The 15,996-nt window shown below is 38.4% G+C and overlaps 1 protein-coding gene across 1 annotated transcript; it reads right to left on the bottom strand.

The window, feature by feature from the left end:
• Positions 1-2,512: 2,512 nt before the first annotated feature.
• On the bottom strand, positions 2,513-15,552 carry traf7 (TNF receptor-associated factor 7). The gene is made up of 22 exons (XM_033970876.2): positions 15,446-15,552; positions 13,512-13,618; positions 13,340-13,397; positions 12,722-12,813; positions 12,521-12,637; positions 12,187-12,279; positions 11,901-11,934; positions 11,621-11,825; positions 10,927-11,061; positions 10,743-10,838; positions 10,518-10,639; positions 9,644-9,717; positions 9,524-9,572; positions 9,317-9,444; positions 8,624-8,706; positions 8,500-8,539; positions 8,286-8,402; positions 6,877-6,999; positions 5,790-5,909; positions 4,920-5,051; positions 4,379-4,498; positions 2,513-3,985 (listed from the first exon to the last, which is right to left on the bottom strand). Exons 3-22 carry the CDS (start codon positions 13,389-13,391, stop codon positions 3,971-3,973), a joined length of 1,947 nt encoding a protein of 648 aa, XP_033826767.1. The 5' UTR covers positions 13,392-13,397; positions 13,512-13,618; positions 15,446-15,552; the 3' UTR covers positions 2,513-3,970.
• Between the last annotated feature and the right edge of the window lie 444 nt (positions 15,553-15,996).

The following is a 15,996-nucleotide window of genomic DNA, read 5'->3' on the forward strand; positions in this document are numbered from 1 at the left end:
GAAATGACATAGAGATTCTATATATGAATAAGAGTTGTATTTATGATGTGTTTCAGAGACTGTTTTTCAGATAGTGTACTGCTTCTCCATGCTTTAGTGCTCTAAGCTGGTGAACCTCCAGGAGTCTGTTTCTGCCTACATTTGTACATGTGTCCAGTGTAAAATACACTTGCTTTTGTTACTTTTGTATTACTTTCAAAAAAAAAATTTTTCTTTTTTTTTCCAAACATGTGCCTTGCTTTGTGATTTTCGGTCCGACTCAAACTCAATAGATGGCTTTGTAAAGTACCTTTTGTCTGGCCCAAAACTCTAGAAATGACCAAACTGCATGTTTTTTTTTCTCCAATTTTTAGGACCACTGGCTCAGAAACAACCATGGAGGTTATTTTGACTTTTTTTTTTTTTCATTTATACAATTATTTTGTCTTCATTACAATGGTGCTGTTAAAGATGCACTGATTTGCATGTCAGAATTAAACGTCAATTCAATATTCAATATATTTCATAAACAGAAAATAATTCATTTTAACTACTAATTATCAGTGTTAGCCATGCAATAAACTGGTCTTTACAAAAGGGAAACATGCAAATCTGTGTTAGAAAATGAATGACTGCTTGGGTAGATTTATTTTATTATAAAAGGAAAAAAAAAATCTTACTATAAGAAACAAAACATGATTAATTAATGTAAAGGTGTTATGCAGATAAAAAGTAATTTGTATAAAGACTACAAAACAAAAATAGATACAAATATGGTCAAAACGAAAGTGAAAATATAAAGATTCTTTACTGAACATTAGACTTTTTGTTATTAAATGTAAATTTTCTAAATATATTACAAAATATTTATATAATTGTGTGTTTACCAAATGTTGACAAAGGCCTACTGGTGTCAAAATGACCTCTTTGGCCTTTGCAGTGGAAACGCAATTCTGTTACGCATATAGTGCATTTTATAGTGTTTTTGATTTCTGCCCCATAATTTATTTGTGAATTTATCTACTTATAACCGAAAAATAATAATTAATTTGTAGCAGCTGAAAGGTCATCTTTGGTGAGAAAGAATAGACCTCTAGAGTGGATTAACTTGCGCCTACATCCAGTGACTGATAACCAGTCCGGTGGCCATGTTCTGAGTGCAGGTTCTTCTCAGACCTGTTTTTTGTTTAATATCTCTGTAATCATTGAGCATATATTATGGCAATTCAATTAGGCCACAGGCGTGATTCAGAACTCAAGCTATACAAAAAAGTCAAATATTTGTCAATTTTGCAGGTATATAAATATGACCCCACACTTATTCATCCGCTTAGTGTTTACTTCAGGGCTTCGACCTTTATGCTATGAAACCTTTGTCACTCATTTTAGCTCAGACTATTACCAAAAGTAGTGTTGAGAGTCCACTCTAGCGATTTACTCCCTCTCACTGACACGGGGTTGGGTCGGGTGCTCACGTTGAAAAAAATGGTGTATACCACAGATGGAGTCTTGTGTGTGTATGTTTTTTATTTTATTTTATTTTTGTTTCTGAGACGAGCTGCCGTTTTGTTTGGACTGCGCCTGTGCTTCTGCAGTGACTGTAGGTCGTGTGTGTGCGTGAGATGTGTGGCTGAGACGTGACGTGTGCTTGTGGCGACTGCATCTTCTGCCCATTTGCTCTGAATAAATAAATGTTCTCTACAAATTCACCTGGTCTGTGTACTTCTAGGGTCATCCTGGCGGATGTATTGTTTAGATTTCATTTCAAAAGATACTATAATCACATCTGGGTTGCCATTGCCATACCTCCATATTGATAATAAGTGTATATTCACTCTACTTTGGGCAGGCCTTACTTCAAAGACCAAAATTCAATGACTGCAGCTCTACTGGGGACTGAGTTAGCACTAATTAATGATTGGCTGCATGTCCTGGGATTTTAGTAATCAAAGTATATGGACTTATAGGTTTTTTTTCAACTGGTTTTAGTTGTAAGTTTTGGCAGCTCAAAGTGTAAACCTAGTACTGCTCTCTTACTGGATAATCGTCTTGAGAAACAAAACTACAAATAGGTCACGTTAATGAAATTTTAAATAATCTATCATACCCTATGTTTAAAACACCCTTCTAACCATTTACTGACTTTTCACCACAATACATATACATCTGCACTCGAATCCTTTAAAGAAATCTAAATGTTAGATAATAGTTCAAAACATGTTGATTTAGAACAATTGGAGAGTATTAAGTATAAAGTACTCTAAACACAGTACACTCTTACACATTTTAGGAAACATAAAACGATTACTTAGCAGCAGCTGTTGTAACAAAAGTAAAAACACACTGAGTCAGCATAGTGGACTTCCTGTATCATTTTCAATTCTTGACCCAAAACAATGTGAATTTGGAAAAGATTTAAGGCCTTGCTTTCAGTCCTTTTAAGGTCCTCTTGCTGTAAAAGATGCAGGTTGTTATACATAATTATTATAATATTGGATAAAAAATATAAAGAGTGTGAAAGGTAAACTGAAGTATAACAACTGTAAAAGTTTTATTGACCAAAGCATAACTCAGGTTTACACATGATACTTGTACTGTGACCTCCGCAAAGCTATGAATTGACTCAAAGTGCACCAAAACTCTATACCACATCATCAACATCAGTAAAAAGCTATGTTTAAATTTACAAATTCACTGCAGCGTCTGATCCACTCGTGTCCAACCCAATATGGGCTCTTCCTGCTTGTCGCTGATTGGTTAAAGACTTACAAGTTAAATGTAGCAGGTGTGTGTACAGTCATCAGATCAGGCTAGCAGAAGAGGGGAGTGGTGGGCCGTGCTCATTCACATATATGGCACTCTTAAGATGAGGGGCCCGAGCCTGTCCGCTGTCCCGCTGTGTGTGTGTATATATATATATATATATATATAGGCCAGAGTGAGTCATCATCATCATCATGGCAACCGCCCAAACTCAGCACTGTCTCTTGTTATACACACATATTTTATACATTTTTATAGTGGCACTGGTACAAAATATAAGACGTCTGCATAAAATCTTGATCACAATTTTAAAAAGACTGTTTTGACAAGAATCAGATGGACACAAATAAAAGTTACACATCAGTCTGATACAGCCTTTACCTCCAGTCCAGACCTTGACATTACAGTGCTTACCTGTCCCTCTTTTGGTTGTTCTGTACCCTGTCCCTCATCGCACTTACTTTAGAAAATGTCACTTTTTTATTGATGCCACTATATAAAGTGAGATTTCATACATGATAATAATTTTTTCCTCACAGAAATTTTGGGAGGACTGGCATTCAGGGTTGTAATATGTTGGCACTTATTGCTATTACAATCTGTGTGTGTGTTATGATTAATAAAAACAAAAAAATCATATTAGCCTATATTTCTCGAGCACGTCCCTCCATGTCCCACCCACACATATGGTGATTACCCTATTCATCATGGGATCCTATGTGAATGGACTTAATTAACACATTTTGAATTTCAGAACAAAATGTGTAAATGTTGTGGTCAATAGTTTGAACAATTTCCACATTCTCAACCCAAATCTAACAAGGTATGGAGTTGAAATAACCAAACAGTTAGACATGCCTTCAACACCTTTTAAATGTTCAGATTTTGTAACAATTTTCTTTAAAATGAGCAGTGTCCTCTTCAATGATTCTAAAAGCAGTTTTTAAACATACAGTACTGAAACTTCAGACATTTTTAGTTAAAAGACTCTTTCTCTTCACAAGTGTCTTCTTCAGGCGGAGTGTGTAGGATACTGTAAGGTAAGGCAGTTCATCTGTTTATCTGTTACTGTAATGCACTGGTAACGGCTCACTCAGTCCTGACCTCTCGTCTCTGGGGTCAATATGTCTATAAATAGTGAACGTGTTGCAGGAAAACCGTCAAAGGACGCTAGATCCTGTAGAGTCTGACGGTATTGATAAAAAGGTCCATTGTAAATAAAGACTTCTTAACATGTCCAGACCTGGGGCAGAGACAAACAACAATATTAACAATCACCCAACAAAGGACAAACAGCTTAAAAACAAGTATACAAAATTAGAACAAGTTACTAATGTGGCTATGAATTATATCTAGGATGATCCACCACATTAAAGACGCTGAACTCAGTTTTTTCATGTAATAATGTAAAATGTGTTTTACCCCAGTACAGACATACTGTAGGGTCAAATTTAGGTGTTTTCTGGCATGTAATTAAAGCATTTTGACGACTCCAAACCAGGAGGCATTAAGAATTAGAATGCTCGGAATACTTTAAGAAAGTAAGAAATAGGTAGCAAACTGTGGTACTTGAAATTAAATAGTTCAATGAAGTCCATCTTGGGTGGATAATTTGTATAGAAACGACAATGGCTACCTTTACGGTGCTGTCCACAGCTCCAGAGAAGAGGCGCCCCCTAGAGACGGCCAGCGCTGTGACACTGCCCTGGTGTCTAAGCAGAGTCTGGGTACAGATCATGTTGTCCATGCTCCACACCTAAAATACAACAGCCCATTAGATTTAACAGACCCATTCAAGTATGTTTAGATGGTTTTATAGTACAGAACATATGCAACTTTTTTTTTTTCATAATAAAAAAAAAAAAAGTTGTGCATTTGGTAATGTTGGTTTGGTTCCTAATGTTCCTAATACATTTTTTGTATTATTAACAATTTTTTATAAAAATGTTATATTTTTTTATAAATATGATGAGGTAATGGGAGCTTAATACTGAGGTTGATACAATAAAGAATGGGAATGTCATCTGTACACCCACAAAAATCATGGGAGTACTGGCACATAGCTTGGATGTAAACATTTCAAAATGCATAGTAGTACATAGTATTTACAAAAAAGTATTTCACTAAAATCTTGCAGTATAATAAAAAGTAAAGTAAATAAACAGAGAGGTCCTTACCCTGAGTGAGCGGTCATAGGAGGCACTGAAGACCTTGGTCTGGTCTGGAGTGGAGATGACAGCCAGAGCGTACACTGTCCCCACATGTCCCGTCAGAGTGCGCACCTGTTCTTTTGACTCAATGTCCCACACCTGCACACAAACACGCACGCACACATGCTGGGTTTCCATGCTTTAGGGAACATGGCAGACTTACATTCATTCCCTAAAGGTATAAATACATTTGAGTCCCTACAAGATGATACCCAACAATCCACCTTCTCTAGGCTCAAAAACATTCACTCCTAGCGCCGGGCCCTAAACATGGTCGCCCACTGAAGTCAATGGGCTGTGCTCAATAGCACATTCTGCTAGTTTAGCCTTTAGCAGCAAGGTACATCCAGTCCTGCCCTGCCCATAGACCATGCGCAGTTAAACTACCCCCCATGGGACTTTGCGTAATGACAGCAAGCAAATTGGCCATGAAGGAGGCAAGGGAATAATATCTAAATAAATCATAGATTATGTTTATGCTTCCAGGGCGCATTCTGAACCATGTTCTAAACCTAGGGCTCGTTCATATGCTCGTTCATGTCAAAAAGCTTTTTTAAGATAATTGATTGATTTTGAGGTGAGAAAAAGTTTATAATCTGAAAAAAGGTTAAGATCACCACAAAATCTGATCTTTGTGAAAGCTGTAGGTGTCGAACACGAGCAGTTTGTGATTACATGAGCAAAATCGTTTCTGGGCAGAAGGGTTTTTTTTAAGTGTAGTGCCAATTAGTAGCCACTAATCCCACTTGAAACAGCTCTAACCTAGCAATACCCTAACCGGTTATTGGAATAGATATATAAGTCACACACACATACTGAGTCCCAGGTGTAGCTTACATGAATGAGGTTCTCGTAGGTGCCGCAGACTATGTGGTGGTTGGTGACAGCAATCGAGTAGACACTGCCCCCGCTGGTCTGGAGGACATGCACACACTCCAGAGAGCGAATGTCCCAGATCTGAGAACGAATATTAGAATTTTATGTTTTAGATATTTATGTCATTTTTGTCATTTATAATTTTTGTTATGTGTTGAAACTGCTATGGAAAAAACAGACTTATATACCAATAAAATGTAGTGCACATGTATTTACCTATTACGTTAAAAGATGTGTAATCTCATTGCAACAGCTAATTTTGTTTATTTACATTTTATGTATATAAAATAATACTTTCAACATTCAAATTCAACTCCCTTAATGTTCAAGGGAATTTAATAGCGAATCGTGGGAATATTTGTTACAGTCACTTCTGCTTTGAAAATATTTCATTAAACTCTTCTCTTGAGCTTCGACTGTAAGGGAGGCTTTAGCGTTCAGACATTTCTTCAATAGCCTGTCCCTAAGGTATTCATTAGTGGCTGCCTGACTCTCCCTCACACACACAGCAGACACCTGCGAGCGCACACACATTTCGCAGTGTTTTACAAAGGGGACACAAAGCCAATTACAGCGTACACTTGTTCCTTTATCTGCCTCGAAGCAATACACCGAGCTGTAGCTAATTATCTGTGTTTAGGAGTGACAGCAGGCCCAGTGCATATTTACATAGAATAACTACTCTACATGACATATACTATTAGCTTGAGTGATGTGTGCTCGATAGGGGAAGCTTGTGAGAGTGCTATGATAAACTTGAGATATTTATCTTTACACAGAAAAAATGCACAATTAACAGGAACAGAATATGCTAGAACAAGTTAAAGGTGCACTATGTAATTTTCTGATGAAGGTTCCGCGAACCACCGCTTACTTGTCTCATCCTTACATCACCTGTTATTGAATCTATGTCGCATATACAAGTTTAATGCCATGCTGTGGAACATTTCAGGTAAAGCAGTAACATCTCTGTGGAGACAAAGTAATGGAAGGTCCCCACTAGAAATGTTCTATAGTGTACCTTTAAACTGAGTAGCAAGTTCTGTACCTTAATAGTCTGGTAGGAGCCGCTGTACAGATGGTTCTGTGAGGCCACCAGAGCTCGGACCCAGTGATTCAAACCAGTCAGCTCCTTCTTCAGCTTCAACTCAGTGACCACGATGTCCCACACCTGAGGAGACAACATTACAATACACTGGTTAAATTGAAAAATAATATAGTATATATTTATATATATCTGTGACTAGCAAGAAATCTCCAAACCTAATCTCTGTTCACAATAGCATGGTGCACACACCACTTCCAAATATGGACTAAAGTGGGACTAAAGCCAGAAGTAAACCAGAGCAGCACTAAACCACTAAAATGGGTTTAAACCGGGACAAATGTGAACGTCTCAGCTCATAGCTCGTGTCTCCTAAATACTAAAATGAACATAAAAGGACAAGAAAATTACATTACTTGGGAATTTCTCCAAAATCACAGTTTGTGGTGTCAGCTACAGTTTGCTGTATTTATCATTCTGCATTATATTATCTAAAGTTGTAACTATGCACTAATAGTTTTTTTTTACAGTTTCATACTAAGTACTGCATACTTTGAAGACAATGTAGTGAAATACAGAGAAGCAGAGCTGGGGGGGGGGCAGGCTGAGTTAAGAGAGGAAAGTCCCAGTGCAAGAGTTGATGACATCATAGCACACAACAAAACCACAATGTTCCACTGTCCTTCAACACACAAATGTCTACATCACAAATGCCTCTCTTTTGCTTTTTATGCTACACAAATGATGTATTTCCAATCAAGTTTTACAGTTCTCCCTAGTGGTGATTTTAATGGAGTAAAAGCTTTACAAAGTTTCCTTAAGATATTTTCCTGTCATGAATATGCCTCTTTTGTAACTCTTTTGTAATTACATAACATCCTCCTAAGTTGTAAAAGTTTTTTGCTGTCCAAGAGATGACCAATTAGTTCAGTCAAACACTGATTTCATTGTGTGGAACGCCTTAGAGATCATTTGTATCCACTCTTGGTCTTCTACCACAATGGGGTATGTGAAGGGTTCCTAAACCTTTGAAGCTGGGACCCCCAAAATAACTATACCACAGACTCACAACTCGTACTGAGAAACTAATTTGAAATTTCAAAACATGTTGCATCAGATTTAATGTGGTTTATTTACAAAAATGCCTTAATATCGTACTAATAAGCAGTAATAGGGAGTTTATTAGTAGTCAAGTGTAGAAAAAGACATTAATAAGGGCAGAATAAATACTAATTAATGACCAATTATCCCCATACATGTATGCTAATTAGCAGGTCGTTTTATGCTAATAATTATACCCCTAAATAAAGGGTTACCAAGATCTGAACATATATTAGCAGTTTAATAGTCCTAATGTAATTATATCTTGAAAACATCTTGTGACTGATATATCAGGTGATGCTAGTCCTCACCTTAATGGCCTTGAGTGAGCCGCTGAACAGCATGTTGTGAGAGGAAACCAGTGTACACACAGGGTTGTCATGGGCGCGGATAGTGTTCACCTTCTGCAAAGTCTGGATGTCCCACACCTGCCCAAGACATACACAGAATGGATTAGAATTATCTGCCACAAATTTACACTGCAGAAATGCTTGCTGTATAAAGCAAGACTGAGAAGGCACATACAATGATGGTGCAGTCAGCGGAACCACTGTACAGGCGGTTTCTATGGAGACAGAACAGCCATGGTTTCAGAAACAGAGGATGTTTAGAAGATAAAATGGATCTTAAAGTAATTTTGTTCTCTTACCCCTGGATGCACAGAGCCAGCACAATGCCATCATGCCCCTCTAGAGTTTTCTGACACTTGTAAGTCGTGCACGTGTCCCAGACCTGACCAGCACACAGTGTAATAGAGACCAGATTAGCAACTAGAAATGTAATATGATCAATGTGGATTGGACTATACAATATGGACTTATTTGCATTGGGATACTGATGAAATGTTCTTAAATGAAAATATTAAATTATGGTAATACTTTCGTTAGAAGATCAAATAAATAAGGTAAAGCAAACATGAAGCCCACAAAAAATAAAAGCTTGTTATAAACCTTTCACTAATTAAAAGTACCTGAAAAAATATTGCTCTCTAAATATATATGTCTTGATTACAAAATAATAGAATGGCAATGTATAATCACAACTTATCACTTTAAACAACTTACTGGAACCATACAGATTTCTGCTTTCACTGACAGTTTTGTTCTGCCCACACTGTATATATTACATAAGTGAAGCTCTTATCTCCATTTAAGCTGTCTAAATTAATGAATTGATTTTAGGGATGTGGCTTTGGGTTTCTGTCACACTCCATCACACTTCTATTGTATTTTATATAAATTTCTATATTTAAAATATGAAAATAAATAAATACCAATTCTGCCCTTCTATATGTGCCTTAGGAGATGTATTACAGTCCAAGGGTCTATGTTAAGTCTAGTACCTTGATGGTCTTATCAGAGGAGCCTGAGAAGAGCAGGTCTCCAGTGGAGTAGACACAAAGACACCAAACTGGACCCTGGTGCCCCACAAATGTACCCTTACATTTGAAGATTTGCTGAGGGTCATATGCTGCATAGAAAAAAATAATACAGTGAGTTGTGTTTTAAGAGAAAACATTCAGGCTAATCTATGGAAACATGATACATACAGCCCAGTATTCCCATATTAAGTCTGGCATTGATGTGGGAGAGTTCATCCTATAAAAGAAAGAGGTTTGCTTGTAGCCGTGTGAATATTCATGTAGTATGTAAAATGACTGAAAACCTACATTGAGCATGGAAGCATCCCTGCGGAACTCCATCAGGTCCTCACTTAGCTTGCTCTGGTTCTCGTCCAACACATCTAAAAAATAATACAGTATTTATGCAAGTCATCTCAGGCTGGAGATTTTGGTTACACCCTCACCCATTATAAATTTGATCTTTTTTATAACACATAAGGACTGCTTGAGTCATTTTAAGGGAGAGCCTAGATCACATTATATTTGTTGGGTCATCATAGCCGTGTTTGGCCATTGAGGTAATGTCTCCTGAGTATTTTTAATGGTCAGACCCCATTTGAAGACCAACATGTGATTTACTTCACATCACTTTCATCATGCATTGTTCTGTTCTTAAACAATGACACAGAAAGGTGTGGTTAGAGAGCTACAGATAGCACATCTGATCAGTGGTCCCCAGTGCTGCGAACATTGAGTCACAGGTTACTATTACCAGGTTTTCTGAAATGTGGCCAAATGGGTCACGCATAGGGTGGATGTTTGGGATCCACTTGAATAGTTTTCTTTTTTTTCCTAGCCCAAAAACTTATTGGACATAACAGCTGAGGCATGAAATGGGGGGATGATAGAGACATTTGACAAACTATTGTGGCCAGGAAGTTAAAAAAAACAAGGTGGGCTGTTAATATAGATTTTATGTATTTTGTAAATTGTGCAACATGAGTTTAACTGAAAAAAGTAATTTCTTGTATAATAACAGGGTATAACCAGGTACATTTTGGTTAACATCCCCAGACAGAATTAAAGTGAAACTTTGACAAGAATGACAAAGGTCAGCACACAAAGTCCTTTAGCCCGGCCTGAATCCTCAGCATGATTCTTCGAGAAAAAGTACAAGGAAAATATTTTATCTTTTTCTCACCAAACTTGAGCTCCAGATTTTTCTCCAGCTGGTCTAGTTTCTCGGACAGTTTTCCCAGCATGGAGCGCAGGAAGGCAATGTCCTGATCCTTCTGAGCAAGGGTCAACTGCATCTCATGAAACCTAACAAGACAAAACAGAATAGAAACAATAAAATAATAAAAACGTACTTACATGAAAGGAAATTAAAGCCATTTAAATCCATAGAAGCTGAAGTCAAACTAACCTGTCATCTGTCTGCTGCAGGAACTCCTTTAGTCCTTCAAACTTGCATACCTCCAGGTGGGTTTCATAGGTGTCCTGGTTCCCAATGAACGTGCAGCTGGAAGGAGGCAGAGGAGACATGAGCTGTAAGTTTAATTACCTCAGTACTCCGGAACATCTTATATGAACCACTCTATAACACACACCCATATTTGGAGTGGGGGCATTTGATGTGCTCACACTCTTTGAGGTGGGCCTCCAGGTTCATGGTGAGCAGAGGGGGGCACGACGGGTTGTTGGGACAGCGCACCGGCCGGTAGTCACAACTGGACTCATGTTCTCTGAAGAAAGAGAAATTGAAAAAAATAAAGTTAGCAAAAACATTCTAAATGGAAGTGGTGAATGTGGGAAGCCCTGTGGTGGAAGCATTTTTAGCAAAATGCTAAGAGGAGAAACTAATTTGTTGTCATAGCAGCTCTTGATATATAGTAAAGTACAGATGGTATTAAAAGTGTGAAAGCTTTCAAAATCAAGATAAGAATTAAAGATATTTACATCTACCATGATAATGACTCGAGAGTATCACACAAGATAATACAGCCAATAAGAACCAGAATTCAAGAGCAAAAATTGGGATTTGAAAACATATTGTTTTCATCTTGATACATTCACATTTTTTTACTTTTTCTTCCTACTTTCACCTGTGTGTCACTGTAAACCAATCACAGCCTGATTCCTTTGTCTCTCAACCAGTCCCTTCTCATTCTACTTCTCATTTACACTGTGTAACTTCCTCAGTCATCTTTCTATTTCAGCTACATCCAATCCTGCTCCTCTTCCCCCACCACAGCAGCAGAACCGTGGGTCACCTTAGCCTGTCCTAGTTGTGTGTGTGCTTACTTGCGTGTTGTCAGTTTGATAGTGAATGGACAGCCCAGGGGGTCCACCTCAAAGGCTCCAGTAGGTTTCCCGGCAACAGGTCCGGCTGTGCTGCCTGTTGCTCTGCAGCCATATTTACAGTGAATGAACAGTTCCCCGATCTGCTCTGCCACTGCAATGTTGTTCACCACCACGGTTAGCTTAGCCGCGTCCACTGGGCACTTGTCTGTAACACAGAGTAGGGTTTTGTTAAAAAGCACATGGTCAAGATATGATATATTAAAAAATATATTAGCCTCACCTGAAGTCAAGGCACATCGTCTGCAGAAGGTATGCTGGAAAAGAAATGGATAAAAAGACAAAAAGCTATATCTTTTGAATGGTAAAAAGTTCTCAAAATGTCACCTGTAACAGGAAGCTGAGGCCCAATAATTTTCTGTTCAAGGCCCCAAAATTACAAGTCAAAAAAGACTGGAACTGAAGACAGTTATTACCAGGCTATATGCATTTGTCTGTTCTTCCATCGCTTTTCACAAAAAAAAAAAAATCAGATGTAACTGACTTAGTTCATAAGAGAAATTTCATACCCCACAGGTTGTGATGACTGGGTCCTTGAAGACATTGCAACACAACTGGCAACATAGTTTGACTGAAGGAGGCTCAGCAAACACTTGTGGTTCCTGCACAAAATAGCACATTCATGAAGTCCACTATCCCCAAAAAAGTTCTCATATACATTTAAATCAAATTTTGGATAGTATTAATTTGTGTTTCTCATGGCTACTAAGGGCAGTAAAGCACAACGTAATCTCTATAAAAAGTGTCAATTAACAAATAACCTCACTATATGTGTATGTGTTAATTAGAGCAGGGTTATGAGCTCTAAACCTTTGGCTGTTTGTGAGTGAATGCTTGCCCTACCGTGTCCTCTTCCTCCTCATGCAGAGAGAAGGTGGAGCGCAGAGACATATTGGACTCAGAGTGGAGCGACCGCACGGAGATGGCTGAGTCAGATCGTCGAGGAGTGCCGATAGGGGGCTGGTGAGGGTCATCAAGATTACATTTAATATTTACATGTATATAAAAGAGCAATACTAATACTACAATAGAGCAAGTGGGTACCATGCCATCGTCATCATCGCGTGGCGAGTAAGTCAGAGTGCTGGAGGAAGAGGGGGTCCTTCTGTGCTGCTTAAAGCTGCTGTTTCCTTCAGCTAAAATCACACAACAATTATTTTAATAAACAACAATTGATTCTATAAATACGGATTGGTACATGGTAACAGAGAGAAATGTAGGGCCATGTCAACAATTTTTTTCATCCATTTTAAAATTGTATTCGTTTAAATTAGGATACTGCTCAGAGTGCTAATTTTAACCTTGTCCAAGAGGAGTGACATATGAGACAAAAATGAAGAAGGACATGAAACCACTAATACAGGGATTACAGAACATAGCATTTGAAGAGGTTAGACGGTATAAAAATAAAAAGGTGGGATATTTTGTTGTTTGCATAGGACATACTTAAATAACTAACAGCCTTTGGGATTTGCTAACTATGGTCACTCAAATTGCAACGTAAATACAATTACCAGGTCTTGCACCAGAATGTTTGCACACATAGCTTTACATATTATTTACATAAAATATAGACTTCATATATTGTAAACTAACAGAGGATTTTTGCTGAAGTATATAGAGCTCTACCTAGCTGCTTAAAACATGGAGGAGTGTGTTTACCTTTAGCTCCAGTGGCCACAGATGAGAAGGTCGGCCCAAAGGAGGCCTCCATCCTGCTCTGCAGAGGAAACAATAGGCACAATCTCAGTTAAAAGCACCCATCCCTACCATCCATACTCTTGGTACATGAGAGCAGAAAGAAAAGCGTGGTAAATATCATGAAGTATCTGACCAAGCTGCAAGAGTCAGCTGAAGCTGTTGACAGGGCAGGTCAGGTGCGGGGGCAGGTGTGACGTCTTTAACCACAGTCCAGTCCAGGCATGTGTCAAAGCACTAGGCCTGTGAGAAACAAAAAACACAAAATTGGAAGAAGCAGTGCCTGGGGTTGAATCCATAAAGATAAACAGTGGATGTTAGAGCAGAGAAGAATCCCCCACACTTGGCCAGAGAAAAAAAACAGTGCCTGCCAAAGTCTCTGATACAGTAGAGGGTCCCTGAAGAGATACTGTAGGTAGGAGCCACACTGTTGGGTCCAAGTAACCACACAACCCATGCTATGCATTCTATTTAACCTCCACAAATCTGACCTATTGTTTACAACAGACAATAAAGAAAGTCATGACGGATACATCCAAGAAGTGGAGTTGTAAACATTTCGACTGCACAAAAAACCCCTGACTTCCAAAGCCAGGAAAATGTAAGTTTGTTGTTCTGCTCAGTTAAATTGGACATGCTGGAGTAATGGAGCACCAATAGTAAAAACATCTTACAAACCAGCCATAGAGTTGAGAACACGGATTGTAAACATAATCCATTCTGATCAATAACACACTTATCCTTTGAATCAACTTGCTCTGGAAAAAAATTCTAGGCCTGCCACAGTGACAAATTTTGAAGCACAATATATTGCTACAGAGAAATATTGTGACAGACATATTGTGATAGACAATAATATTGAAACTTGAGGTATACATCCATCAGAACAACAATGCAAGAATACATGGCAGTATTTTTCACACTTTTTTACACAGTACTTGGCTCAATGTGCTCCTGTTGTTGTGTGGTGAGGAGAAACAGCAACATTCCTGCTATAATGTTGAAGTAATGTTGTTGGCTAGAAGCAGCTCAGGCTGGATGTGCATCTATAATGTTAAGTCGTTAAAATGTTAAAAGCTCAAAGGCATTGCATTATACCTTAAATTTTGATCAATTTAAGATGTGCATCATGTTACCTTAACATGTATTACTATAATATATCATGCACAAGTCACGTTTATTCCAACTTTGAGGGGAAAACTGCTCTGATTAACAAAGTCATATTGAAACTACTATACCAACATGACAGATTTAAGGGACGTTGGAAATATTATTATTATTATTTATTTTATTTTAATTTTTACATATAACATTTTTTGGCAACAAAACAGCAAGGGTTGCTATTGTAACTCAGATTTACAACTTCGGTTTGCAATTGTTTTTTCTTTATTGGTTTACAGCAAATAGGAGAAGGCCGTATTTGCAGATGTACGTGGCTTAGCTGACAATTAAATAAAATTCACTCTATTACACTTGTTATTACAAAGCGATGTACGAATGAGTTGCGCAAGACTGGAAATAAACCAGACGCTTTAATGATGTTCCTTATCACAATTTATGACAGGTTCCTAAAGTCTGGGTACATAAAACAATAATTAGCGACAGAAGTGGAGGCCAGAGCACTGACCCGGGCAGTAGCCCTGATGTCAACACAAAAGCACGGTGTCTCCTCTGGTGAAACATACCACCACAAATTCACCGTAAACGTCTGTCTTTTCTCACGTCCTCCTGAGGTTCCCGTAAAGCACGCCCCCACGCATAAACACACACACTAAAGTTGAATAGCGAGCAAAACATGATCTTCAATAGCGTGCAAGTTATATTTGCGTTATAAAGCAGGTGTTACATGGAGAACAGCTACAGTGATCACTATCACCGAGTAGTAATCATCAAGTACCATAATTAGCTCGTTCAAGTGGCTTGTTTGCTAGCTAAAGTTAGCCAATGTTACATTATAACAACAATTACAACTGTAGTAAGCAGATAACATACCCCGAAACAAATCATTATTGTTTGATATCGTACGTCAAGCTGATGTTTGAATAATATCGGTTTAAAACGTTATCTTACCATTATTTAGGCAGCAGCACAGCTTTAACCCAGCAGACGGATTCCTAAATCTTTTCTGTAGCCCCTCTCTCGCACGGTTTCACATACAGACACAGCGAAAATCACGCGATGCATTGTGGGGCTTGTAGTACAACGTGAGACTATTTTGCGTAAATGAAAAGAAACTGCTTTTTTATTGAACTACATAACCCACAAATTTCATAAGCAAGCTCTGGTTGGCCGAGGCGCTGTCAGAACATTTCGCAAATCGACTTATTCCCAAACATATCCTCAGGCTCAGTCCTCCCGCTTTTCCTTCACCATTGGGTCTTCGCCTGGTCGAGCTATCGTGCGACACGTAGCGTCACGTAGAGGGAGGACGTATGCGGTGGTGTGATGGAGAAGAACATTTTCCTTGTTATGAGCGGGAGCATTCTGGAGCACATCTGCAAACAGCAAATAACAACAGGCGCACTTAGGTAGGGCCAGATCTGCAGTCTAATACAGTATGTCTAATACAGTATACCTGTTCTGTTCAATATACATGACCTCTCACCTGTGCTGCCTCTGAA

This window comes from Periophthalmus magnuspinnatus, chromosome 8 (genome assembly GCF_009829125.3).
Source record: "Periophthalmus magnuspinnatus isolate fPerMag1 chromosome 8, fPerMag1.2.pri, whole genome shotgun sequence".
NCBI classification, from domain to species: domain Eukaryota; kingdom Metazoa; phylum Chordata; class Actinopteri; order Gobiiformes; family Gobiidae; genus Periophthalmus; species Periophthalmus magnuspinnatus.